Source organism: Coloeus monedula (genome assembly GCF_965178545.1).
Source record: "Coloeus monedula genome assembly, chromosome: 36".
In the NCBI taxonomy this organism is placed as follows: domain Eukaryota; kingdom Metazoa; phylum Chordata; class Aves; order Passeriformes; family Corvidae; genus Coloeus; species Coloeus monedula.
Window position 1 is genome coordinate 536,152 of NC_138816.1, and position 26,504 is coordinate 562,655.

The window sequence follows — 26,504 nt, forward strand, 5'->3', positions numbered from 1 at the left end:
GACGGCTACCTGGATTGGGGCCAGATGTTCTTCTTTTGCGACATGCTTAATCATATCTGCAGTACTGGACCCGGCTGGTAATGACCGTAAAATGTCCTTGGTGGCAGAATTGCATTGTTGCCGCAAGCATTCTGTCACCACAGGGCCCTTTGCTTCTGAGGGCAGAGCAGAGGAATTGACTGCTGCTTGGAGGCGGTCTACAAATTGTGTGAAGCTTTCGCTCCCGCTCTGCTTTATTGTGGACCATGGCAATGGTCTTGCAATAACTCTGGAAGCAGAGCGGATAGCTTCTCTGGCGGCGCGGGTAGTTGCCATGACTTCGTGGGCCCGCAGGCCCTCGGCCTGTGCCTGGGGGGTGATCATGGTTGGGTCTGTGCCCATCAGCCGCTGTAGGCTGCAGCCGTGGAGGGGTTGGTCTGCCCCAGTTACTAGGGCTAGTTGCTTTGCGCAATTGTCTTCCCACTCCTGTTTGAAAACAATCATCCCTGCCCCATCAAAAATTAATCTGCAGGTTTGTTTGATGTCAAATGGGAGCATGTCATCCCCTCCAAAAAGGCTGTCGATGAGGGTGGAAACCATAGCCGAATTAATCCCTCTATCTGCAATTGCTTTAACAATTGCTTGTATATCTTTAGGATTTATCGGTGAGTAAGTCCTCCGGTTTCTGCCTTGCCCTCCTACCCGGACCGGGAAAGCTAGCGTGGCTGAAGGGGCCCATTCAGCACAGGCTGTTTTTATCTTTCTCCAGTCTGTAAGCGGGGTACGTTCTTTTTCAAATTTCCCCTTGGCCCAAGTAGGAGCACGGTGGTTATAGCATTTATCTATTCTTAAATAATCTTGGTCAGAGTCAGAGTCGGTTACGGACCATTCGTCAGGCCACCCGCTCCAGCTGTGGTCCGACTCGGAGCCGGAAGTCGACTGACTGGATACTTCTGGGCTCCGGAGCTTTTTCACCGGGCTCCTGCCCCGCCCCCTTCTCTTAGGATTGGGCCGTTCCTTCCCCCTGGGCTCGCCCCGCCTCCTGCTGAGGGAGGCTCTTGCTATATAAGGGCATGTTTCCGGGCGAGCGCTCTGGTTGGCCCTGGTTCCCCCTCCGGGATTCCCCCCCCTTTTCCATTCAGGCGCGTCTGCGGTATCTGGCGGCCCTTCTTTGATCCCGCCAGCCGCGTCTGCGTTACCTGGCGCACCTCCCCCGCTCCCGCCGGCCGCCTGTTTGTCTCCCGGCACACCTCCCCCGCTCCCGCCGGCCGCATGTGTATCTCCCTGTGCACCTCCCCCGCTCCCGCCGGCCGCGTATGCGCCCCCCCCATCCCCTCCGGGGTCGGCGCCATTCTGCGGGGCATAGGGTGGGGGTCTGGCCCACGCCGTCTCGGACTCCGCTTTAACGGCAGCCCCCCGTGCCTCCTCCGCCAGCCCGCCCCAGAATGACTGCGCCCGCACCTTTCCCTCTGTAGGTAGGGTTGGGCTGGGGGGCTGTGGAGAGGGTCCCTGCTCCTGCGAGCCTCTATGCTCTGCAGGGGTACTTTCATCTGCAGTTTGCATAGCTGCACCAACTCCCAGCCGAGGTGTGGCTAGCAAACAGTTCCGTGCGGCTTTCCAGGTCTCCTGCTCTTGCAGAGCCTTATGCAAAGCCTGCACGACTTTTCCCCATAGTTTAAGGTATTTCCCCGAACTCGAGGACATTGTTTCGTCGGCTAGAGCCTTGGTACATTTGTCCCATACTTCTGGGTGGAGTATATCCACCGGTCGGTCTATGACCCCAATTTCCAAAAGCCTCGCAACAGCGAGAGTAAAATCTTTTGGCTTGCAATCAATACCCCATTGCTTATGAATCTGAGATACGACCTTCGCGAGAGCTTCCATCCTCCACGCTGGTCCGGGAGCGTCCTCCCCGCCGGGCTGATCCAACCACACCGGCCACCGTTCACCCGTCCAGGCGAATTGCCGATCCCGATTCCGATTCCGGATCCCGGGTTTCGGCACCACTTGTTGCCTCTAAGGCGGCATAGCGACCTGGTTCAGGAACGGTACAACGACCACCTCAGGTCGTTCGGGCCATCAGCTCACAGACACCAATTTGGTGGACGGCAAATGGCGTTTATTCATGGGTTACACAGGGTTAAATAACCTGGGTTTACCGCGTCACTTCCTTCTGGTCAGGTATTACCTGTAGAGGGGAGGGGTTCTACCTGTTCCGCACAACGCGATATCTTCCGAACGCCTGTCCCTAATCTCCTACAGGCCCCCAATCCACTCCTCTGTTTCTCAGTGCCCCCCCAGTCCCTCCCACTCCATTCCCAGACCATCTCAATGCCACATGAAACCTCACCGCTCTCTCCCAGTGCCCCCCAGCGTGTCCATCTCGCTGGTGCCCTCGAGCTCCCAGCCCGGCCCTGGCCGCCTGCTCTGCTCCGGGATGGATTTCTACCCTGCGCAGGTGCAGCTCAGGTGGTTCCAGGGCTGGCCGGAGCTCTTGGGGCACGTGGTGGCCACCGACATCGTCCCCAACGGGGACTGGACCCACCAGCTCCTGGTGCTGCTGGAAACTCCCCCAGCGCGGGGTCAGCTCCAGCTGCCGGCTGGAGCACGACAGCCTGGAGCAGCCCCTGAGCCTGCACTGGGGTACGGCCCGGCCCCACAGCTCTGGGGGGAGCGGGGCAGGCACTGGGGGCACTGGGAAGGGGTTTGAAGGATGTTGAGGAAGGTGAGATGGGGTTGCGGGGGTGCTGATGGACACTGGGAAGGAGTTTGGGGGTTCTGGGTGTAAGTGGGAGGGATTTGAGTGAGCCTGGAGGGGCTGGAAGATCAGGGGGGGAAAAGTAGGGGTTGGAATGAGGTTGGTTGTGCTGGGAAGAGACTGGGATGTGTCTTGGTGAGTCCTGGTGGGGCTGGGAAGGGACTGGGAGAGGGTCTGTGGGTCCTGGGGCGGTGGGGGACAACTGGGAGGGACAGGAGGGACTTTGGCGGGTGCTGGAGAGGCTGGAAAGGGATCAGGAGGAGATTTCAGAAGGTCCTGGGTGGGCTGGGGGTGACTAGGAAAGTGCTTGGAGGATTTTGGGGTGTCTGTGAGAGGATTTTGGGGGTCCTGACCATTGCAGAACCCCCACAGATGGCGCTGGACACCGCCCACAGCAAGATGCCAACAGGGATCGGGGACTTCGTGTTGGGCTTTGTCTTCCTGGTGCTGGGGCTCGGCTTCTACCTGCGCAAGCAGGTGACGGGAGGGGCCCAGGGGTCGTGTCCCCCCTCCCCCGGAGCTCTGTGCTCCCCCTGGGTCCCCAGCCCGGTGTCACCCCTTTGCTCTGCACACAGAGCTCCTGAGCCGCTGGCAGCCGCAGCCCCTCCCCGTGGCCTCGGGCCCGGCCGGGACCCCCCGCTCCATCCCCGTGCTGATTTTGGGGGGTCGGGTGTCCCCCCCAGCCCCGCTGTCACTCTGCCTCCACCCGGTTGCTCCCAGTGTTCCCAATAAAGCTTCCCAGCTCACCCTGGTCCCGTTTATTGGGGGGCACTGGGGATGGACTTGGGGGGGCTGAGACTGGGGGGGTGTTGGGGTTTTAAGAGTTCTCCTAGTATTTTTCTGTTAAAGGAATTTTCCCCCCATACTGTTGCTAGGAGGACAAATTGCTGGCTACTTCAGGAAAACAAAGAGCTGCCCATGGGGGTGGGGTTCATCTGGTTACTCTTTTGTTTCACCTGGGTGTGTGGGCAGTTCGGTCCCTAAGACGGGAGAGGGAAGCTGGTTTTCGTCAGCTGCTTTTTCCTCCCTGCTGGAGAAGTCCCGGGATCCCAAGCCCACCTTCCCTGCCGCGCTCGGAGCTGGGCCGTGGCTGCCCTGCCCTACCGTTGCTTCGAGCCTTCGCTGCATTGTAGCCCTGCTCGCCCTGCCTGCACAAACCTCTGGGGGGTTCTCCCTTTGGATACATCTCATCTGCCACCCGGGATTTGTGCTCATCCCTGCCATTCCAGCCTGCTCTTCCCAAGGGTCCAGCCGGACACCGGGATCGGCTGCCCAGCGGTTTGTGAAGCCTTTGTTCCATCCCTTCCCGGGATCCCAGGCCGCCAGTGCCGCGTGCTCCCCGAGCTCGCTCCGGAGCGCCCCCTGCAGCCGCGGGGGAACCATCGCACCTGCCCTGCTCACCGGGAGCCGCCAGCGCCCCTGCCGGCTGCGAGCGGAACTGCACCCGAGGGGAAAGGGCCTGACAGCCGAGAAGGCTGGCACTGGGTTTGTGATTGTTTGCTGTTACTGCCATAGTTATTGCTGTTTTGTTTGACTGGTTATATATATAATAGTAAAGAATTGTTATTCCTATTTCCCACACCTTTGCCTAAAGGCCCTTGATTTTCAAAATTATAATAACTCGGAGGGAAAAGGGTTACATCTGCCATTTCAAGGGAGGCTTCCGCCTACCTTAGCAGACACCTGTCTTTCAAAACCAAGACAGGAGAAGCCCCACAAGTGCTTGGAATGTGGGAAGGGCTTCAGATGGAACTCCAGCCTGAGGGAACACCAGAGGATCCACACTGAGGAAAAGCCCTATGAGTGTGGGGAATGTGGGAAGAGCTTCAGGCAGAGCTCCCACCTGATCCGGCACCAGGTGATCCACACCAGGGAATGGCCCTATGACTGCTTGGAATGTGGGAAGAGCTTCGGCTGGAGCTCTTCCCTGAGAAAGCACCAGCGAACCCACACCGGGGAGAGGCCCTATGAGTGTGGGGAGTGTGGGAAGAGATTTCCGACCACCTTCAATCTCCTCGTACATCAGTGGATTCACACAAAAGAGAGGCCCTTCTGCTGCCCCGACTGTGGGAAGGGCTTCAAGCAAAATTGCACCCTCGTCACCCACCAGTGCATCCACACCGGGGAGAGGCCCTACGAGTGTCCCCAGTGTGGGAAGAGCTTCTCCAGCAGCTCTAACTTGACCCAACACCAACGGAGGCACCGCTAAGGGAAGCCCTGCGAGTGCCCCGAGTGCGGGAAGAGCTTCGTGCGCTGCTCCAGCTCCATCCCCCGTGGGAGGATCGGCGTTGGATGATCCCCAGTGACCCCCGTTGGGCAGAGCCCTGGTGACCCCCGCTCCGGGTGATCCCCGCTGGGTGGGGGGAAGGTGTTGGAGAGATTTCTTTGCCTTCTCCTTGTGCTGCTGGGATTTGGTTGGGAATAAATTCCCTCCCTGTGCCCAGGCTGAGTCTGTTGTGCCCTTGCTGGTGTTTGCTGAGGGATCTCTCCCAGTCTTATCCCATCCCAGGAACCCTTGGTTAAATTTTCTCTCCCCTGTGTGGCTGCAGGGGGCAGGGACAAAGTGGCTTTGGTGGGTGCCTGGCACTGTTCCAGCGTCCCCCCAGGCCATGGACATCCCTGGGATCCCAGTGTGCTGGTCCATTCCCCTCTCCTCCTTTCCAGGCTGCACTGTGATCTGAGAAATGCTTGTTAGGCCTTGGCCTTGAAAACAGCACCTGGGCTCAGCTCTTTCCGAGCTTGTCAGAAATACTGTCTGCTCCCAGGAATTGCTGAGGAGCTCCTGCTTTCCTTATGACCAGCCCTGGAAAAGGTTCCTCTTGCCTGAATGGCATAGCATTCCTGTTCTCCCACTTTCAGAGAAAGTGCCGACCCAAACTGTGGCCGGGATGAAACATCATTATGACTGAAGCCCACTCTCTTGGGACCCTCTCAACAGCAGCCCAAAAGGAGACCCTTTGAGTTCTCCTGGGCCACCGTGGGCTGTGACCAGCACTCTCCCTCTGAGGGGGCCTCTCAGAGCCAGCAAACCTTCAGGTTTGCTATACCTGGAGATCGCCAAACCACGATGTGTCCTGGGCCGATACTCTCACTCCTCAAGGCCTGATCCTGTGCCCAGCAGGAGAGGAAAAAGCTTCCAAAGTGAGGATTTCACTGACCTCTGAGGGGAATTTTTCACAGGAACCTTGCTTGCACTGACTGTTTCTGTCTGTGTGCATGCCCCTGTGCATATGCTATAGCAAACCTGAGAGAAATACTGCTTTCTTCGGTGTTTAAGTGAGTCAAGGTTCTGAAAAGTTAAAATTTTAGCTAAGAGTTAGAAGAAATTTGTATTAAGACACAAAGTAGAAAAACAAAAGATAAGTTAATACTTAGTAGATGCCTAAGCTAGAGCTAAGTGATGTATTATTTGCCATTATATTTTTAAGTTTTGTTTATAGAAGGAAACAAAATGAATGAACTGTCATCAAAAGAAATTGAAACTAATAGAACCAAGAACAGCACCTGGGTTTTGTAATAATTAATCAAAAGTAGGAGATCTTGGGCTGCGCCAAGAGGTCACGAAGGCCTGCTACAGCAAGGAGGTAAAAAGGTCACTGTGAGGAAGACATTCCTGACTTCCTCTTTCAGGACCACTGACCCAATTCAAGAGAGAAACTGCACATACATGAAAGACCAATGATCTCATTTTAATACAAAGCGGAGGATGGGAGGTGCTGGGGTCATACATATGCAGAAGATGTAAAACTTTGAGTAATAAATAGAGAACGAGAAACCTTGTACTTGGCTGGCATGTCTTTAGGAGGCTACTCCCATGCCCCCCCACTGGTGCCTGAATAAACATACCACTTTCTAACTTTAATTAGTTAGAGGGTCTTTGTCCATGGATATCGAGACTTAATGAATCACCAGGAACCCTCAACTCCCTTGAAGCCAGCATCTCCCATATCCCCTGGAAGATCCCCCCAGGTCCCCATCCATGTCTTAGTTCAACATCTTCATTTTTACCCCGGGTTTGGGTGTTTTGAAAGGACAAAGAGAAATGAAAAGAAAATCAAGGCCACGGGGAGCCAGGAAGAGGTGGAGCCACCCAGCCTGGTGTCTTCCCACACAGATCACCAGCACCACGGAGCTCTGGGGCTCTGCCCAACGGGGGTCACTGGGGATCATCCAACGCCGATCCTCCCACGGGGGATGGAGCTGGAGCAGCGCACAAAGCTCTTCCCGCACTCGGGGCACTCGCAGGGCTTCCCTTAGTGGTGCCTCTGTTGGTGTTGGGTCAAGGAAGAGCTCTGTGAGAAGCTCTTCCCACACTGGGGACACTCGTAGGGCCTCTCCCCGGTGTGGATGCGCCGGTGGATGATGAGGGTGTAGTTGCGCTGGAAGCCCTTCCCGCAGTCGGGGCAGCGGAAGGGCCTCTCATCCGTGTGACTCTGCTCATGTTTGAGGAGACTGCAGCTCCTTGGAAACCTCTTCCCACACTCCCCACACTCGTAGGGCCTCTCCCCTGTGTGTGTCCGCTGGTGTGCCCACAGGCTGGATCTCCGGCCGAAGCTCTTCCCACACTCCCCACACTCGTAGGGCCTCTCCCCTGTGTGGCTTCTCTGGTGGACAATCAGGTTGGAGCTCTGGCTGAAGCTCTGCCCACACTCCCCACACTCGTAGGGCCTCTCCCCTGTGTGGATTTTCCAGTGGCGGATCAGACTGGAGCTGTCTCTGAAGCTCTTCCCACACTCCCCACACTCGTAGGGCCTCTCTCCGGTGTGGATTCTCTGGTGGACAATCAGTCTGGACTTCCACCTGAAGTCCTTCCCACATTTTGAGCACTTGTGGGGCTTCTCCCCATTGTGAAGCTGTTCATGGACCCCCAGCTCCAAGCTCTGGCTGGATCTCCGGCCCCCTTCCTCCTTGGACCTCCTTGGGCTGTGCTTGCAGCCCCTCCTTGTGCAGCATCTCTGGGGCTTTTCCTCCCCCTTAGATTCCTGCCCCGTGGAGCCGCTCAAAACGGCCTCTCCCACCACCTTCTGCCACGGGGATTTGTCCTCTCTGCGCTCCGTGCTCAGCTCCCTGTCTGGTGGAGGAAGGACAAGGAGAGGATGGGATTTGCCTCCGTGCCACAGGGAAGGGGAAGGAGATCCCCCCAGTCCGTCCCCGGCAGGACGGCGTCGGCAGCGGGGTTGTCCTGCAGCCGGGGGCGATGCTGGGCTCGGAGATGGAGCAGGAGAGAAGGGGAAGGGGCAGTGACTTCCTCCTCACCTGCCTGGGGCTCCCGGTGCATCTTCCTCACTGCCTCCTCCTCCTCCATCCGGCCACGGCTTGGCAATGGGAAATCCTGCTCTGGGGGAAAACAAGGCCTGAGCGCCTTGGGTTTGGTGGTTCCGCTGCCCGAGCCCAGCTCGAGAAGTCGCCGCTCCTTTCAGTGTCGAGGGGCCCGGACCCCGCTCATCTCCAGCCTCCCCCACCCCTCCAGGCTGCAGGGGGTCCCCCGGCTCCGGAATCGCCCCCCTCCGCTCTCCCTACTCCGGGGCTCCCGCGTTCCCCCCCGGCTCTCCCGGGCATCCCCAAAACCGATATCGCCCCCACACCCCCCCCCCCAAGGGCCATTTGCGGCTCAGCTTTGGGCTCCTGCAAGCTCCGAACATCGCCTGCCCCGCAAAAAACCCTCCCGGAGACCCCCGATGGATTTGGGGCGAGCTCCCCCTCCCCGCTCACCTCGGGATGCGGGGGGGCGATGCTGCCGGAGCCGGGGGAGCTGCGGCCTCAGCGGGCGGGCGGGGGAACCGCGCGCTTCTGCTGCTGCTCCTCCTCCTCCTTTTCCTGCTCCTCCTCTTCCTCCTCCTCCTCCTCTCTCCCTCCTCTTCCTCCCGCTGCTCCTCCGCTCCCGCCCCGGCCCGGGCAGGTTCCGACACCCCAAAGCAGCCGCGCTGTGCCCTGGGGGGTTCCCAAAGCGGCCCCGCCCCGCGCGGCACTGGGACCGATACTGAGAGCACCGGGAAGGAACTGGGAGCACGATCCCTCCCAGTACGGCACTTACTGGGAGCACTGGGAGGCAACAGCGACTGGCGGCGGCTGCAGCCGGTGCTGGGCGTGGCCAGGATGAGGGCGGGGTTATGCAAAATACAAGGGGAATACCGCGGTGTGATTGGTGGGCGTGGATGGGCGTGGTTATGGAAATAGCGGAACGTTTCCCGCCGTGCGTTTGCAGGAGGTGGGCGTGGTTATGTAAAATAGGTGGGCCCTGCTCGGTGTGGCGTGTGGGTTTGTGGGCGTGACCATGCAAATTACGCTGGTATTGCCCAGTGGTTTGTCGTTCTGGTGGGCGGGGTTATGCAAATAAGAAGGCCGGTCCGCATTTAGTTGTTGGACGTGGTGTCCGGTGTCCGGTCCCGGAGCGCGGAGCCCGGTTCGGGGGGTGTCAAGCGCGGAGCCCTGTCCAGGGGGTGTCCAGTCCCGGAGCGTGGAGCTCGCTCTGGCCACTCGAGGAGGGGAAGATTTGGGGTCCCCAGAGTCCCCTGGGGTGGGGAGGGGGGGGATTTAGGGTCCCCAGGAGAGGGGGCCGCCCCCCGAGCTCCCCCCACTTTGTGCTGTCTCCAAGAATGTCCCCAAATCTCCCCCCATCATGGGGGCGCGGACCCCCATTCTAATCGCGGTCCCGATCCCGATCCCGGGAGTGGCTGACCCCGATCCCGATCCCGGGGGTGGCTGACCCCGATCCCGATCCCGATCCCGGGGGTGGCTGACCCTGATCCTGACCCCGATCCCGGTCCTGATCCCGGTCCCGGTGCCACGTGAGCGCTGATCCCGTTAAGGGCCTTTGCCCGGGGGGGGGTGACAGCCATGGCCGCCCCCCGGCGCGCACTGTTCCTGTCACCGCTGCTCCTCGGGCATAGGCCGGGACGTGGCCGTGCGGCTGCCTGGGTGAGAGGGGTGTCCCCAAATGTCCCCAAGGCGGGAGGGGACACGGGATGCACCGGGAGGGGATGGGGGGGACAGCCCCGGCTTGTCCCCAGCACGGGAGGGAGACAAGGGACAAACCGAGAGGGGATGGGGGGACACCCCAGGACTGTCCCCAACACGGGAGGGGGTCCCCGACAGGATTTTGGGGTGTCCTTGACGGGATTTTGGGGTCCACAGTTCTGGCCACCACGCAGAACCTGTCGCAGCCAGGGTTTGGGGTCCCTGGGGTGTTCCTGGGGGCTTTTTGGGACCCCCTGATGAATTTTTGGGGGTTTTTGGGGTTGCATGCGGGACCTGTGCCAGGGGATCCCTGACGGGGTTTTTAGGGTCCCTTTCAGGATTTTGGGGTCTGCAGTCCTGGCCACCATGCGAGACATGTCCCAGCAGGTTTGGGGGTGTTCCTGACGGGGTTTTTGGGATCCCTGACAGGATTTTGGAGATTTTGGGATCCCTGACAGGATTTTGGAGATTTTGGGATCCCTGGCAGCTTTTTGGGATCCCGAATCGCCCAAACTGGGCCAAGAGGCACTTCAGAGACACTCAGAGAAGTGGGTATTTGCTTTATTCAGCGCCGGATACATGGGGGATCTCTCCTCCAAAAACACACACACACACACACAGACACACACACGGCTCTTCCTACAACACAATATTATGGGTAAAATTCATTAATATTCATCACATTCCTTGGGATAGGGGTGGTTATACAAATCAGTTCTTGGAAGTCATTAATATCATTAGCATACGTGTCACACATGAGTGGTGTGTCCTGGTGGTCGCACTGAGGAAGGCTCCTCTTCTTCCTCGCGGGTCTTTCCAATGAAGATCAGTACTCTTCATCACAATGCACTTTTCACCTTTCTTTCTGGAGCATGGGCAGTCCTTTGTGGGGTGACTCAGCAGTTTCTTCGCTGGTTTCAAACAGATTCTTGTTCCTCTTATCTTGACAAGATTAGGGCGAATCCTGCTTCTCAGGTTTTGTGATTAACATTTGCTGTCTCCCAATAGTTAACTGTGCTTACATGAGTAAAGTATTGATCACCCGTTTCTCAATCCCCCCTTTTTCTTTGGTCATTTGTAATTCTTTACAAATCTCGCATGTCTTGAAAGTAAGTACCCTTTTCTGCCTTGCTTCTGGGTTTGTGCTTTTGCCACTGAGCATAAGCACGGCGATTCCAAGTACATAACTGTCGCTGCTGGAGCTGCCCGGTCACTCGCAGTGACGGGTCTGATGCGATCCGAAGACCAAGATGAAGCCGGTCTCGCCACAAGAGGCAAAGCTCTCAGGGTGCTGAATGGTTTGCACTCGCAGGCAGAGGCAAGAAGGAAGGAAGGGACTCCAGTAGAGTATCCAGGGCTTTATTGTCCGCAGGGGGAGCAGGGACCAAAGACCCCAGAAAAGGGGTTGCACAGCCTTTTAAAGGGGGGGTTGGACAAAGGGCGGCAACAATCTCAGGGCCAGTCGGGAAGGAGAAGGGGAGGGTTCACAGGTGGAGTGACATACAATTAGCCAATGAGGGAAAAGAAGGGGAGGGGAGAAATTCAAAGGGACCAAGGGGGTATCGAGGGGAGAAGAACTTTCTAGCAGGGCGAGGGGAAAGGGGTGGTGTACATCAAGGATTGGCAGCTAAGGCAAGGCGTATACAATGCAGCAAGGGGAGGGGAAACTACAAACTGATTGGCAATGAAATGAACTGGGACAGACCAAGTACGGGGGGAAAGGTGCACAGCAACATCTCCCCCGTTTTTGTTTAAAAAAATAAAAGAAACTTAAACCTTAAACTGGGGTGCTTTGGGTATCATCCCAGCAAGATGTTTCTCTGGTAGCCGCGGCTACGGCTGCCTGGGTAGATCTTGTACCACTGGTACTCTTTAACGAGAAGGTTTTCTCTACTGCTGCGAGTAGGAGTCTTTTGATGCACTCAAAGAGTAAGAATAGAAGAAAGATGTTGTTAAGACCTGGAAGACTTTGAGGTTTATAAATATAAGGGGGAGTAATTGCAAGGCGCTGTACTGTATGTATGTTGGGGTTTTAATAAGTAATAAGTCATTTAATAAGTAATAAAGTAATAAAATTACAGATGGACCATGATAGGAAAATAACTTGCTGCAGGAAAAATTCCTCAGGATAGCTGGTTATTCCCAATATCTACTGCTGTAATCGAGTAAGGAGAAATGGACAACAAGCCATGTCTGATTACCAACATGCTGATGTTGTGCTCTCTTCCCCAGTCTGCTCTCCAAAGATCTGGGACTGACAAAGATGAAGGAATTTGAAGAGCTATTCTGGTTATTTCAGAGAAAGTTTAAAATGGAGAAGGGATTGGGGTGATTAGGAGGCTCTCATTACCCATCATTTTCAGTGCTGCCTTTTGCAGCAAAAATGACAAATGTGCCCTGTTGGTGTTGTGTTGGTGTTTAGATTGTCTGAGTCCCTCAGCCCTGAGCTGGGTTCCCATCCTGGTGGAACTGTCCTGCCTGGTGCTTGCAGGATGCCCTGGAACAAACCCTCTGCCCCATCATCCACAACGAGCAGAAGGGCATGAGGACAGTGCTGCGAGGATGGGCAAGGAGGGGCACTTTGCTTGGGGAGAGTGGGGCAGGAGAGGCCTTCAGTGGCCTGGCAGAGATACTCCGAGTTGTTGTTGGTTTCCATACAACAAAAGGTTTCCCCTTCCCTCAGAGATCCGGAGTGATGCTCTTGGCCGGGTCCTCCTTTCTCTCCTGCCTTCCTTTGCCTGCTCTTTTTCCCTCCCAGTGTCTCCCTTTGCCCAGGGCAGCTCCCAGCTTCATCCCTCCTCCTCCACCCCCACTCCTCCTCCCCTCAGGCCCAGCACCCACCCTTGGCCCCCTCCCCCCAAACCCATCGCATCCCACGGGAGGAGCAGGGATGGAGCTGGGGCCGGTCGGGCTGGGGCAGCGCTGGGCTCTTGGCTGCTCCCAGCTGCTGTGGGGGAAGCCAGGAAGGGGAAAAGAGGGAAGATTGTTGTGTGGAGAAAAAAGTTTGAGGCTTGTGGTCACACTAGCTGGGGATTTGGACCCCTTTGGTCTCACTGCAGGAGCCTGGAGATTTTGGAGGGGGAATACAGAGATGGGTGGGAGATCCCAAGGAATTTTGGGGACAGGGTGAGGGGTTGTGGGAGCCGCTTCCTGGGGGGGAGTCAGGCCAGAGACCCCTGGGCTGGACTCCTGGTCTGGGCATTCCAGCTCCCATTTTCTGCTCTCTTCCTCCCTTTTTCCCACCTCTCTCAATATTTTCCCGTCGTCCCCACCACACCCCTGAGACACCCACATTCACCTGAGTCCCACTGCCCCCAGACACGGGAGCTCCCAGCACCACCAGTACCACCAGTACGGCCCCAGCTGCCAGCACACGCCCCATGGCCAGCGCTGGGCAAGTGCCGCCAGCCCCAAAGCAGCCACGCTGTGCCGTGGAGGGGTCCCCAGGGCCCTGCCCCACGCGGCACTGGGAGCACCAGTCCGGACCAGTGCAGAGCACGGGTGGGCAGCGTCAGAACTCACGAAAGTGGGTCCACCACAAGCCATTTAGAACCCCCCAAACTGGTGGAAAGCATCAGGATCCTCCCAGAAAAGGCCTCAACTCCACCTCTGAAAATGACCGGGAAATCACCCAAATCCGTTTATAACCCCCCAAAACTGGTGGAAAGCAGCAGGATCTACCCTAAAATGGGTTCCCCATGTCCTTCCCTGTGGGGCCGCACTCCAAGTGCAAGAGCCAGGTGTGTCTCCCCTCCCAGTAACACATCCCTCAGGACTGGAGGGTGCCCCAAAACCTCCTCAGGAACCGGATCAGCCAAACCTCTTAATCCCAACGTGTCTGTTTCATTCCAGACCCCATCCCAGTCATCCTCCCTCTCCCAAATACAGCCCCGTTCTTAGGGGGGCAGAGCTGCTCTGGGGGCATCAGTGAGTGCAGGGGATCCTTTATCCCCCTCGTGCAGCTCCAAGCTCCCGAGGGCAAAGCCCTGGTTTCTAGGGCTGTGCCCACTTCTCAAATCTGTCGGATTTAATACCCAAGTGTGGCCGGGACACGGTCCCGGGAGCTGCGCTAATGCCCGGCGGTGCCCGGGAGGGTCTGAGGGGAGGGGAGTTCATAAGGCCGAGGCGGCGGCAGCGGGAGCCGCGGGGCCCGGCCCGTGGGGGCGGCCGGGGGTGAAAAGTGCGCGGCGACCCCAGCGCGGTGCCCGAGGGCTGAGCGGAGCTGGTCGGGAACAACCCCTGGAACCCCCCCGGTGCCCGAGGGCTGAGCGGAGCTGGTCGGGAACACCCCTCTCGTCTCCGCCGCTCCAAGCCGCTTTCCCGGCTCCGGCTGCCGCCGCCGCCCGGCCCCGGCGCGGTCCCGCGGGGTCGCCGCTCGAGGCGCAGCTGGAGGGGCTCGATCCGGGCCGCGCCCCGCCCGTCCCTCGCTGCGGCTCCTTCAGTGACTCGGGGCTGCGAAGATCCCCTGGTGAGGCTCTTTCATTGCATTTTATTCCGTTCTCTCTATTTTTTTTTTCTATTCACACCTCTCTCCCTCCTCGGCGCTGCCCTTCTGGCCGCACTCGACAGCGCCCGTCCCGCCGTGCGGCTCTTCAGTGACACCGGGCGCCGCGGACATCCCGGTGCAGTTTTATATTCTATTTGACTCCGTTCTCTGGATTTCATTCTACTCACCCTCTGCCCGTCCCTCGGTGCAGCTCCTTCAGACGCGGGCGGGGCAGACGCCTCTCGGTGCGGCTCTTTGATTGTATTTTATTCTCTTCTCTGTATTTCCTTTCGTTCCCAGCTCGCCCGTCCCGCGGAGCGGCTCCTTCAGGGGCCCGGGGCGGCACAAACCCCTCGGGGCGGCTCCAGCAGAGCCCCGCCCGCCGCCGCTCCCCGAGGCCTCCCCGCTGCTCCCCGGCCATCGGACACCGCAGGCGGCCCCGGCCCCTTCTTCCTCTTCTTCTTCCTCCTCCTCCTCCTGCCGGGATTCAGCCCCCGCCGCCGCCCGGCTCCTTCTGCCGCTCCTGCCCGGCACGAAGCGGCGGTGCCGCTGACGGGGCCGGAGCGCGGCTGCCCCGCGACTGCCCCGCGCCTCAGGGCCGGGCCGGGCAGTGACCGCACGGCTGGGGAGGGACCCCCGCTGGACACGGCAAGGATTCCTGTCCCTCAGGGGGAAGCACGAACTCACCGAAACTCCCATCCCTTCTCCGTGCGCCGCTGGCCAGAGGAGGGAGGGAAACGGGGATTGCGCTGGAGTTTTACATTCAATCCTTACAAAGCAGAGTCCCAGACGGAGCTCGGCTTTCAGCTTCAAACGAGGGAATCCAACAGGAGCGCTGGCGCCTCTGTAACCTCAAGCTGTTCCTTGATCCTCGACACTTTAGTCCTGGCCATAGGAAGCCCTTCAGCAGCAATGTCTCTCCCAGCCACTGGTTTCTGACTCACACCCAGCTCGGAGCTTGGACAAGAAACCCAAAGTCCCAGGAGAAGAAGCTCTGCTGTTACTTTCTTTTTTCAGAGTTCTCTTTTATTATATTTTAGATATCATCTATATTTTACTGGGTTTTTTTCTTTTTCTGAAATCTCGTGTTTCTTCTCTCTTTGCCCCCTCCAGCCCTTGTTCCCCTCCCGGAGGTTTGTGGGGCCGTGCTGTCCCTCAGCCCTTCCTGCCCCGGCACCCGCGGCCGCTCCGGTGCCCTCAGGCCCCGGCTCGAAGCGAAACCACAAAACCCTCTGGAAAGAAAGCCGGTCTGGGGGAAAACCCTGCAGGGGGGATTAAATGCCACGGACAGCGATTGCTGAGAGTTGGAGATTCCAAACGCTCCAAGGGGCCTGGAGGGAACCTCCCTGGGGCACCACGGGGACCCCTGAGCAGAGCGACTCTTCCCGCCCCCCAAAATCCGCAGCTTTGGGTCAGCTGAGGAAAAGAGCTGGAAAAAGGGACTGGAAAGGGGCTGGAGCCCGAGGGGACTCCTCAGCCATGGCCCGGAGCAGCCGCAGGAAAATGCCCCGGAAACCAAGGAAATCGATGGAAGGAATGAGGAATTTTTGAACTCTTTCCGCTGCTGTTTCCAGAAGGTCCCGGCCGGGTCCTGCCGGGAGGAGCCGGGGGCAGGGAGGGGCCTCAGGGCTTAATTGGGGAGAAAAGTTGAATTGGGGCAAGGAAACTTTAATGGTGGGGAGAAAGCCTGATCCCAGTATGAGTTCAAACACCCTCAGTATGATTCCAGGTAACTTCCCAGTAGGAGTCTGGTTTGATTCCTGTCAGGCCCAGTATGATCCCAGTCACTCCCAGATACTCCCAGAACTATGCCAGTCACTCCAACATGACCCTGTCACTCCCAGTATGATCCCAGTATGACCCCAGCATGGGCCAGCTGCTCCCAGGATGATCCCAGTTGCTCCCTGCATTTTTCCAGTTGTGCCCTTTCACCACTACTGTGGTTCCAGTCACTCCCAGTACAATCCCAGTCATTCCCAGTATGATGCAAATCACTCCCACTATATCCCAGCAGCACCCATTGGGCCTCAGCATGTTCCCAGTAGCCCTCAGTGTGGTCGCAATATATCCCACTATAATTCCTGGTGCTCCAAATCTGGCCCTGCCCAGTCCTGGTGCTGGTCCCAGTGTATCCTGCTGTCCCATTCTGTCCCAGTCCATTCCGGTCCCTTCCCGGCAGCCACCGCCGTTCATTGGATCTGTGTTCCTCTCCCCCCTCACCCCAAAGCTGCCCCCCCGCCCCCCAAGATGCTGACAGGGATCGGGGGCTTCGTGTTGGGCTTCGTCTTCCTGGCGCTGGGGCTCGGCTTCTACCTGCGCAAGCAGGTGACGGGAGGGGCCCGGGGGTCGTGTCCCCCCTCCCCCAGAGCGTGTGTGCCCCCCCCCGGGCCCCCAGCCCGGTGTCACCCCCTTTGCTCTGCCCACAGAGCTCCTGAGCCGCCGGCGGCCGCAGCCCCTCCCCGTGGCCTCGGGCCCGGCCGGGACCCCCCACTCCGTCCCCGCGCTGATTTTGGGGGGGTCGTGTGTCCCCCCCAGCCTCGCTGTCACTCTGCCCCTGCCTGGCTGCTCCCAGTGTTCCCAGGAAGGCTTCCCAGTTCGCCCCGATCCCGTTTATTGGGGAGCAGTGGGAAGGGACTTTGGGGGATCCCGCGGGGGGACCGAGAGTGGAGGGGGCAGAACCGGCCCCAGGATGGATCGGGAATGGGGACTCCCGTGTGTCACCCCGCTCTGTGGGGTCCTTGGAAGGAACCTGAACCCCAAATCGGCACCCAGCGAACCCCAAAGGCGCAGAGACCCCCCCCCTAAGCCGCCCCACAGCCCCCAAGGACCAACCAAAATTCCCCGCGAGTATCCGATAATCAGAGAAGGCGCTGAACAACCTTCAGCCAATCAGAGCGCGCAGCGCTGGTGACTCACCAGTTGCCAGGCAGACCCGCAGCGCCCAGCGCTCCCCACCCGGACCCCACCTGCGCCCCCCCCCTCGCCCCCAGCGCCCCCCGCCAGGGGAATTTGGGGAGGGGGCGCGTGGGGGGCTCCCAGGCCGGGCCCACAGCCCAGCCCTGCCCCAGCCCGACCTATCCCGGCTCCCTCCCTGCTCCTCCCGCGGGATGCGACCGCGTTGGGAAAACGGGGGGCCAAGGGTGGGCGCTGGGCCCGGGGGGAGCAGGAGAAGGGATGGGGGAGGAGGAGAAGGAGGCATCTTTTAATGGTATTTTATTGAGTCTCATTTTTTAGAGACCAGGATCAATTCTCTACGGGCGTCAGGGCGAGTCCCTCAGGGCTCTGGGGCTCTGCTGCCGGCTCACCCCGTGCCAGCCCAGCGCCAGCGCTCAGCGGGGCCTTGGCTTCCCGTGCCCTTTCCCGTGTCCCCAGCCCAGCGTCACCACCCCCGTGTCCCCAGGTCGCGCCCCACCCCTCCCCCCCTCCCCCTCTGTCGAGACACGGAGGATGAGAATTTCCCCACCATCCACCCCAAAGGTTCCCCCGAGGCCATTTCCTCTCGTCCTTTCCCTTGGCAGCAGAGCCCCAGCCCTCCTGGCTGGCCCCTCCTGTCAGGGACTTGGAGAGAGCCAGCTCCCCCCTGAGCCTCCTTTCCTCCAGGTTCAGCCCCCTCAGATCCCTCAGCTGCCCCTCAGAAGTCCTCCAGACCCTTCCCCAGCTCCATTCCCATCTCTGGACGCGCTCTAGCCCCTCCATGTCTTTCTTGCAGTTTGAAGCCCAATCGCTGCCCTGTCGCTTCAGGTGCCAAAACCCCAGGGAGACTCCTTGGAAATGGGAGGAGAGAGGAGCCCTTCAAAGGGAAACGTGTGCAAAAATGCTCCCAATGGCCGAGCGGGTTTGGTGTGGCTGCGGGAGGAAGAGATGCTCCGGGACTCCGCCTCGGCCCCGGAGCGGAGCGGCCCGTGCTGCCCCGGGGCGCGCGGGGCTCGGCCGTGGGGCGCGCGGGGGGGAACGGACAAACGGGCACCGGACACACGGACACGCGGACAAACGCTCCCAGCGCTTCAGCGGCAGCAGCGGCAGCAGCGGCAGCAGCGGCAGCAGCGGCAGCAGCACAAGAGCAGCGAGTCCACGAACCCTCTGTTAAGTCCCTTCTCCTGCTCCTCCTCTCCCTCTGCCAGTGTCTCGCACCTTCTCCCGCTCTCCCTTTCGTTCCCCAACCCCCCTCCCGCGGCCTCCCTCTCCCCGTGCCCGGCCGGGCCATGCCCCCGGCCCGCCCCCGGCCCCGGGCGGGGCTGCCCCCTCCCCGCCCCCGGGCGTCCCGCCGCGGTCCCGCCTCCGCCCGGCTCTCGCCGTCCTGGCTGTGGCGCTGCTGGGCGGGCATAAGTGCCTGGCTCCTGGGCACCATCGCCAGCCCCTGGCTCCGGCTGGCCCGACCCCGACCCCGGCCCCGACCCCGGCCTCGGCTCCTCCCGGGGCCCGCCGGGGACACAGGCGGCGCGGCCGCTCCCGCCGCTTCCGCAGCGTCTTCCCCGCTCCGAGCTCCGCCGCTCTTGAGCGCGGCCGCCGGCCCCGAGCCGCCGGTGTCCGCTTCAAAAGAGGCAACATGTGGGGATGGCCGGCCCGGGGCGGTTGAGCGGCGCTCGGGGGCCGTTCCTGGCCCCGGGCCGAGCGCTGACGGCCGCGTCTCGCCGGCACGGAAGGCGCAGCAGGGCCTGAAGGAGCGCTACCGGCTGGGTTCGCTGCTGGGGCGCGGCGGCTTCGGCAGCGTCTTGGCGGCGACGCGGCTCTCGGACGGCGCCCCGGTGAGTGGCGGGGCCGGCGGCGGGCGCGGGAGGCGGGGGGCAAAGGAGGAGGAGAAGGAGCATGGGGCTCGGCACGGCGGGCGGCGAGCTCAGCCCGCTGCTCCCCTTGCCTTGCAGGTGGCCGTCAAACGGGTGCCACGGAACCGCATCCACCATTGGGGCCAGCTGGTGAGTGAGCGAGGGGCAGCGGGAGAAGCCGGGGCGCGACGGGCGGGGATGAGCCGAGGCCCGGCAGGGTGGAAGCCGCCAGGACGCCTCGAGGGAGAGCGGCCGTGGGGCCAGCGGAGCGCGCAGAGCGTCCCCGGCTGGCTGAGGGCTTGCCGAGCCCCGGCACGGCATCGGCCCCGCTGACGGCATCGTGCTCCTCCCACAGCCCGACGGCACCCGAGCACCACTGGAGATCGTGCTGCTGGACAAGGTGTCCGCTGGCTTCCCTGGCATCGTCCAGCTCCACGAGTGGCTGGAGCTCCCCAACAACGTGGTGATGGTGCTGGAGCGGCCGGAGCGGTCTCAGGACCTCCTTCACTTCATTCGGGCACGGGGCTTCCTGTGCGAGGAGGTGGCGCGGCACCTCTTCCGCCAGGTGCTGGAGGCCGTGCGGCACTGCACCAGCTGCGGGGTCCTGCACCGGGACATCAAACCAGAGAACATCCTGCTTGACCTGGCCACCGGGCAGGCCAAACTCATCGACTTTGGCTGTGGCACCTACCTGCAAGCCGCAGCCTACACCAGCTTTGCAGGTGAGCCCACGCAGGGGGAGGCTCCTGGCATCTCCCAGCCCAACATCTCACAGCCCAAGCCGGCTGTGGCAGGGGGGATTCTCCCTTTTGCTGCCAGTCATGGCAGCCGGAGTCTTCAGCTGAGCTGCTTTTGAGCGGCGCTGGCTGAGGGCCCATCTTCCAGCCCTGCTGGCAGCCTTTGCCAGCCACTCTGCCCAGGACTGGCGCTGGGGCTGGGGCAGCCAGCGCCACAGAAACACCCGTGGGTGGGGGTAGCAGAGAGGGGGGGCCAGAACCTGTGCTCCAGCCCGTTTGGTGTGCAGGCGAGACAGGGCTCGGACTGCTCTGCTGCCCGTGCTTGCCTTGCCTTAAGAATGGTTTCTGGGGCAGTGCAGGCAGGGAGGATGAAAGCGTGGTTTTTCCCCAGCACCAAGTGGGTTTTTCCTTTGCATAGAATGCTCGGGCCTTGCCAGGGCTTCCGCTGCCCTCTTGTGACACCAGCGGCTTCTTTTCCAACCCCCAGTTTGTACACAAGTCCCAGGTGCTGGCGAGAGGGCAGCGGGTCACGCCTCGTGCCGCTGCTGCGGCCCCCACATGCCCAGGGATGCTGGGGCGAGGCTCTGGGAGCAGGCAGCATCCCCCTGAAGAACTCCATCTCTATTCCATAGGAACACCATCCTACAGGCCCCCAGAATGGATCCAGTTCGGCTGGTACTACGGCGAGGCAGCGACCGTCTGGTCCCTGGGCATCGTGCTGCACCAGATGGTCTGCGGGGAGCACCCTTTCAGGAGGGGCTGGAACAGCACCTGGGGCCGGCTCTCGCTCCCACGACGGCTCTCTCCAGGTGGGTCCTTGTCTCTGCAGCATGGGGGGAATAGCAGTGCTGGGAGACAGCAGCGGGCTCAGGAGCATCCCACACTGGCAGCTGCTGAGGAGGTGGCAATGTCCTGCTCTCCTCCAAAAGAAAGAACTGATGGCAAAGTTTAGGCACAGCCCTGAGCACACGCAGCACGGCCTGGCCATGGCAAGAGTGGGGCAAAGCGGACAGGAGCCTTCTGCAACTGACTGGCGCTTTCTGCTTTCTCTCCACAGAGTGCCAGGATCTCATCCAACGGTGTTTATCCGTGCTCTCCTCGGAAAGGCCCTCATTAGAAGACCTGTCCTGTGATCCTTGGATGCAGGACATTCACGTGCCATAGGAGAAGGGAGAGAGCCACATGCACGCTTTGAGCCAGGGAGCCGGTGAGTTCCAGCTGCACACGTGCCTTGGCAAGGAGCAGCAGAGAAAGGCAGAGTTTTTGTCCTGCCTGAATCGCTGCGCAGGGCTCCTCAGCTGGGCACGCGCAGCCCTGCTGCTGGAGCTGAGCTGCTCTTCCCAGCACTGGTGGCCCCCATGGCAGCTGCTTTTGCTTGTCCTGCTTCAGCGACAGCCGGGGCCCTGGGCAGAGCACTGACAGCCTGCTCCAGCCCCAGGGAAGAAGGAGCCCCTGGAGAAGCTGTGCCAGGTGCGGCTGCTGCTGCTGGAGACATGGAGGGGGACATCAAGGATGACAAGCTCTTCCTCCACCAGGCAACCTGAAGATGATGGACTTCAATTGTGGCACCTTCTCCAAAGCCAGGCTCCACGGCGAATTTGCAGATGAGTCCACACGCAGGGGGATGCTCCCAGAGTTGGGCATTGCACAGCCTGGCCGGGAAGCAAAGGTTCCCCCCTTTGCTGGGGCGGATGCAACCAATTCTTCAGTCAGCTGCCAAGCTGCTTTTTGGCAGGGCTGGGGGGATAGGCTGGGCTGGTTTTGAACTGGAAGTCTGCTCCTGGCCCTGCCAACAGCCCCCAGCACCCACCGTGCTGGGGCTGGGGCTGGGGCAGCCAGCCCAACACAAACAAAGCCCCATGGTGGGAGCAGAGGTTGGACACCAGAAGCTGTGCATGGGCTGCTTTGCTCTGCAGGCAAGGAAGGGCTTGGGCTGCTCCACTGCCCTTGTTGGCTTTGGGCTCAGCATGACTTTTGGGGGCAGGGCAGGGGGAAGGGAGAAAGTGTGGGCTGCCCTGGCCCGTGGGTGGGTTTTTCCCTTGGGTGAGCTTGGGCCTTCCTCAAGGCCCCAGCAGAGAGAAGATTTTTTACCTTTCTCCTTGTTTCCCCTTTTTGTCTGTAATCTCTTTTCATTGATTTATGGTTTATTTTTCCAAAGGAAGCGTTCTAGGTGCTGTCTGGTCCGGATGGCGAAGTGCTTGGGAGCAGCTGCGGCATGGGTGGGACGTGCCCTTGGAGAAGGCTGAGGACAGCGTTTGGGAGCAGCTTTTCTTCTGGCGGTGGGAGGCGTGAGGTGGGTGCCCATCCTCTTGGCACGGCTGGGATAAGGGCTTTTGGGAGACGGCAGTGAGCGCAGCAGCATCCCGCTCTGGGCAGCTGCTGAGGAGGTGGCTGTGCCACGGCCGGCTGCAGGCTGGGCACGTGTCCTGCCCTCCTGCTCTCCTGCCAGAGGCAGCAATGCTGGGCAGCTTTGGGCAGCGCTCTGAGCATGGCCAGCACGGCCTGGGCACCGCGGGCGGCTGGGACAAGGGGGACGGACGGGAGCCTTCAGCTGACGGGCGCTTTCTGCTTTCTCTCCTTGCAGCCGGGCTCTGTGGATGCTGAGGCTGCTCTGGGCTCCGCCAGGGCTCTGCTGCGGCTCAGCCCCGGGGCCACGAGAAGCCAAAGAAGAAACGCCGTGACCTGCAGCAGAGACGTGCTTGAGCAGCTCGGCAGTGCAGCTCAGGTTTGCAGAGCGTGCACCTGCAGGGGAAAATATGACACCCCCCAATAACAAACTTGTTCAGTAACTTCTGAAATGAAATCAGTCTGGGATGACCCCCAATGACATTTTTCAGCTTGCTCAAGCTGAAGCTCAGCCCTTTTCTGAACAGTTCTCCCCCCCACCTGCCTTTTGCTCCACAAGTGCTCCCTCTTTCCCCCAGTGAGTTCCCAGCTCACCACAGTCCCCATTGCACTGTAGCCTTCCTTGATGCCCCTGGCCACGATGAAGAGTGAGCCCCAGGTTCACTCTTTGTGTTCATTGCTGGTTGTAGAACAGCAATGTCTCAGAGGTCTGGTGAGATTTGGGTGTCATTCTGAGCTGCTCTCCAGGCCTCAGCTCTGCTCATTGCTGGGTTCCCACTCCCTTTTCCTTGTTCTTCACAGAGCAGGATGAGCTCTGTGAATGCCCTTGACTCTCGCCACTCTTCCCAGCCCAGCCACCCAGCCCAGTCAGGCTTAAGCTGGAGCTTCTTTGTCTCCTCTGGCACCCCAGTGCAGTCCCCTCTGCGGGGAGCAGCAGCCCCAGAGCGCAGCACACAGCAGTGCAGGCCGCACCTGGAGCAGCTCCCTGCAGCCATGGCCTGGCTCTTTGTGGCAACCAAATGCTCCCTGTGTGCAGCTGTCCCTGGAGGATGGTCCCAGGGCAGAGCCCAGCTGGGCTCCCACTGCATCCCCTGGAGCCTGGGGCAGACAGCGCTCACAGAGCTGAGGTTCATGGTGAGCACCCAGAGCTGTGGCTCGCAGTCGGTGTTTGCAAGCGTTGGGATCTCATCTCCTGCGACCTGTGGGGAAAACGAGCTGTGCAGCCAGGCCAGCGCTGCCCCTCTGGGCAGGGACGAGGCTGAAGGCCTTTCCTGTTGCCGAGGAGGCGGCATTAAGCCTTAGCGGGGCCTGGCAGCTGTGGAGCCGGATCTCGCCCGCTGTCCGGGACTCGCTGCCCACCAACCGCCCCCACCCGCCGCGCTCCGTTCTGCAGGGACAGAAGGCTCTGGCTGTGCGAGGGTTTCCATCACGTCTGTGTACCCGTGGCTCTGGAACGCACACGGAGAGGGAAAGTGTCAGTCACGGTGCTGGCACACTCCTTCCTTTCCATACAGGACACGTCCCTGCGCACCCCGGGTGTGGATCTATTCAAAGGAGAGGCGTGGATAGAGATTTCCCACAGAGCTCTGACTCTGGCAGAACTCACCTTGTCAGCCAGCAGCCAGGGGATTTGTTTCCCAGCTCTGTGTCAGTCGGTGCCCAAGAGCTGAAGGGAGCAGCATTTAGAAGCAGTTCCCAGATTTCTAGGCAGGCAGTGGAGCTGACAAGCATCTGCGTAACTCGCCGTGTTCATCGGGAGGGGCTGCTGCTTCTTTGGGAATACGGCACAACGGAGACACGAGACTTGGAAAAATCCCAGCTCTCTGTGGATTTGTGCAGGAGGGGGAGCAGCAGAAACACTTTGTGTCTGCTTGTGGGGACACAAGGTGCAAGGAGCGGGGCTGGCAGAGGGTGACCTGGGCTGCTGGCAGCTCAAGTCCCGTGTGTTGCGTCTGCCTGAGGGAAAGTTCACGGGCCTTCCAGGGCTGTGCTTTGCATTGGTAGCTGGACGGGTGCTGAGAACAGAGCGGTGTTCTGGCTACTGCCCAGCAGCGCTGTCCCTCTGCCATTCCTTCCCCCAGCAGAGGGGATGGGAGTGGGCAGGATCCTGGCAGGGGACACAGCCAGGCCAGCGGACCCAAATCAGCCAAGGGGATGTTCCAACCATATGACTCCAGATCAGATGTGTAAAGCAAAGGGAGAGAGGAGGAAGGGCAGGGGGAGCTTTCGTGATTCCTCAGCGTTTCCTTCCCAGAGAGACCATTCCGTGTGCTGAAGCCCAGCTTGCTGGGAAGTGTCCAAACATCGCTGCTAATGGCAAATAGAGCTTGGCTTTTTTCCTTAGCCTGCACACATGCAGAATCTTCTTTCTTTCTCTTTTTCTCTTTTCTTTTTTCTTTCTTTTCTTTTTTCTTTCTCTTCTCTTCTCTTCTCTTCTCTTCTCTTCTCTTCTCTTCTCTTCTCTTCTCTTCTCTTCTCTTCTCTTCTCTCTTCTCTTCTCTTCTCTTCTCTTCTCTTCTCTTCTCTTCTCTTCTCTTCTCTTCTCTTCTCTTCTCTTCTCTTCTCTTCTCTTCTCTTTCTCTGTAATAAAACTGCCTGATCTCACCCTGCTGGTTGTTCTCCATCTTATTCTTTGCCCTGGGCCATTGGGAAAGGGACTGATAGAGCCACTTAGTGGGCACCTGGCACCCAGCCGAGGTCAGCCTGCTCCCTCCTGTTTCATGTCAGCAGAGAGTGGCACAGGACAGAGCTGTACGGCTGAAAAACAGGACTCACTTCACACACTCAGCCCTTTGCCTGCACTGGACCCAGCACAGAACGGAGCAGCCGGGTCTTGCTGACGAAGCACTGATGTCAAGACTCCAATGGCAGAACACCTTCTTTTTCTAATTGAATCTCTCCAGCAGAACAGCAGTCACCCACAAACACCCCTGATTCCTCAGAGCCTGCGTGGGCTGCCCTGCACCAAACTTCAGAGGAAGAAATGATCGCGTTTCCGCACCGTTTCACTCACCGTGATGCGCCATCGGGATGCTGCTGTTGCCTTTGCCTTGTGAGTTGGAGATCACGGCTGCTGTTGTGCCCTTCTGGCTGCCGCCTGAAGTTCTTCAGCCAAACTGCAATTGCCTCTTTCAGTCAGGGCTACCCACCGTGCTTTCATGGCACTGAAGTCAGTCTTTTTGTCACAGGCGTAAGGATCAGCACACACTGGAATGCCCACCAGCCACTGAGCACAAAGGCGAGGAGAATGAAAGCCATACAGGCCCCATTGCCATCTCTCAAACACAGTCCTGTTGCTGCTGCTCTTGAAATAGAACCAGCTGAGAGAGGCCAGCACAGCAATTGCCTCTGGAGCGTGGAATGAAATTTAAAAATCCAGCAGGACAAAGAGAAACCAGAACTTCTCGACTCGCTTCCTTGCTTCTTCCCAGCAGCAGGAGACATGCACATCCAGAGGCATTTTCCGCTGCTGCTGAGCACAGCGAGAGCACAGCCTGCTGCCCGGTGCCAGCGGGAGCCTGAGCCCAGCCCGGGGAGCTCCCGCAGCGTCGGCAGCTCAGCGGACGCGGTGCCAGGGCCGCAGCCCCGGGGACACGGCCGCCGATTGCGGGGCAGCGGCGCAGGTGGAATGTCCTGCGGCCCAGACTTCCTGCTGCTGCCACACAGCGCCCATCCTTCCCCCCTCCTCCTCTCCCGGCATGGCACAAATTCCACCTGGCGGGAGGCTTCCCCAGAGGGTGCTCGGGTGCCCCGCTCCCCTTTCCACCCGAGTGTTGCTGCGGAGGAATCGTTCAGGCAGTTCTGTGAGCCCGGGCTTCTCACATCGTGCTGAAGCTGGGATGCAAATGGCCTTGTGAAGAAAGTCAAAAGCCAAGGGAAAGGATTAGTAATTCTTAGAGAAAATTACCCTTCTTCCAGGCAAAGCTGACCAAGTCATTTCCTGCATTTCTCCTTTGGTTACAACCAGCCCTCTCCCAGCACGTCTGGGAAAAAATATGGTTCCAATCTAAGTCTATCTGTAACACTTCTATCTTTGCAGCCTGATCTACCTGCTTGTTGTTGCGATGTTCCTCATTAGCCCAGCTCTTGGGGACATGAGCATCTACATGGGGGACTTTCACAACCAGCTTCTTACTCAGGCAGCGATGTCTTTCCACTCCTCAGCAGCCCAGATTGGTTTTCCCCTACACTGCCAATTCGCTTTTTGCCACTTTTCCAGCCATCCCCACAGAGCATTGGCTACCATCCATGAATCAGTGCAGAGGTAGAGCTTTGGCCACTTCTCTCTTTCAGCAATGTCCAGGGCTAGTTGAACAGCTTTGAGTTCAGCGAGTTGGCTTGATCCACCTTCTCCTTCAGTAGCTTCTGCAACCCGTTGTGTGGGACTCCATACAGCTGTTGTCCACTTTCGTTTCATCCCTACAATTCAACAAGAGCCATCGGTGAAAAGAGCGCAGCGTGTGTCTTCTGATGGCAGC

General features: G+C 59.6%; 1 protein-coding gene across 1 annotated transcript in view; it reads left to right on the forward strand.

The window, feature by feature from the left end:
- Nucleotides 1-313: 313 nt before the first annotated feature.
- LOC309584093 (uncharacterized protein) overlaps nt 314-26,504 on the forward strand; it is a gene marked incomplete at its 5' end in the record, with an annotated part of 34,259 nt that continues 8,068 nt past the window's right edge. The window contains 6 exons of the mRNA XM_082300011.1: nt 314-369; nt 1,122-1,255; nt 1,392-1,454; nt 2,343-2,561; nt 3,099-3,214; nt 16,428-16,505. Coding sequence (XP_082156137.1) covers nt 314-369; nt 1,122-1,255; nt 1,392-1,454; nt 2,343-2,561; nt 3,099-3,214; nt 16,428-16,505 — 666 coding nt within the window. The remainder of the gene's footprint in view (nt 370-1,121; nt 1,256-1,391; nt 1,455-2,342; nt 2,562-3,098; nt 3,215-16,427; nt 16,506-26,504) is intronic.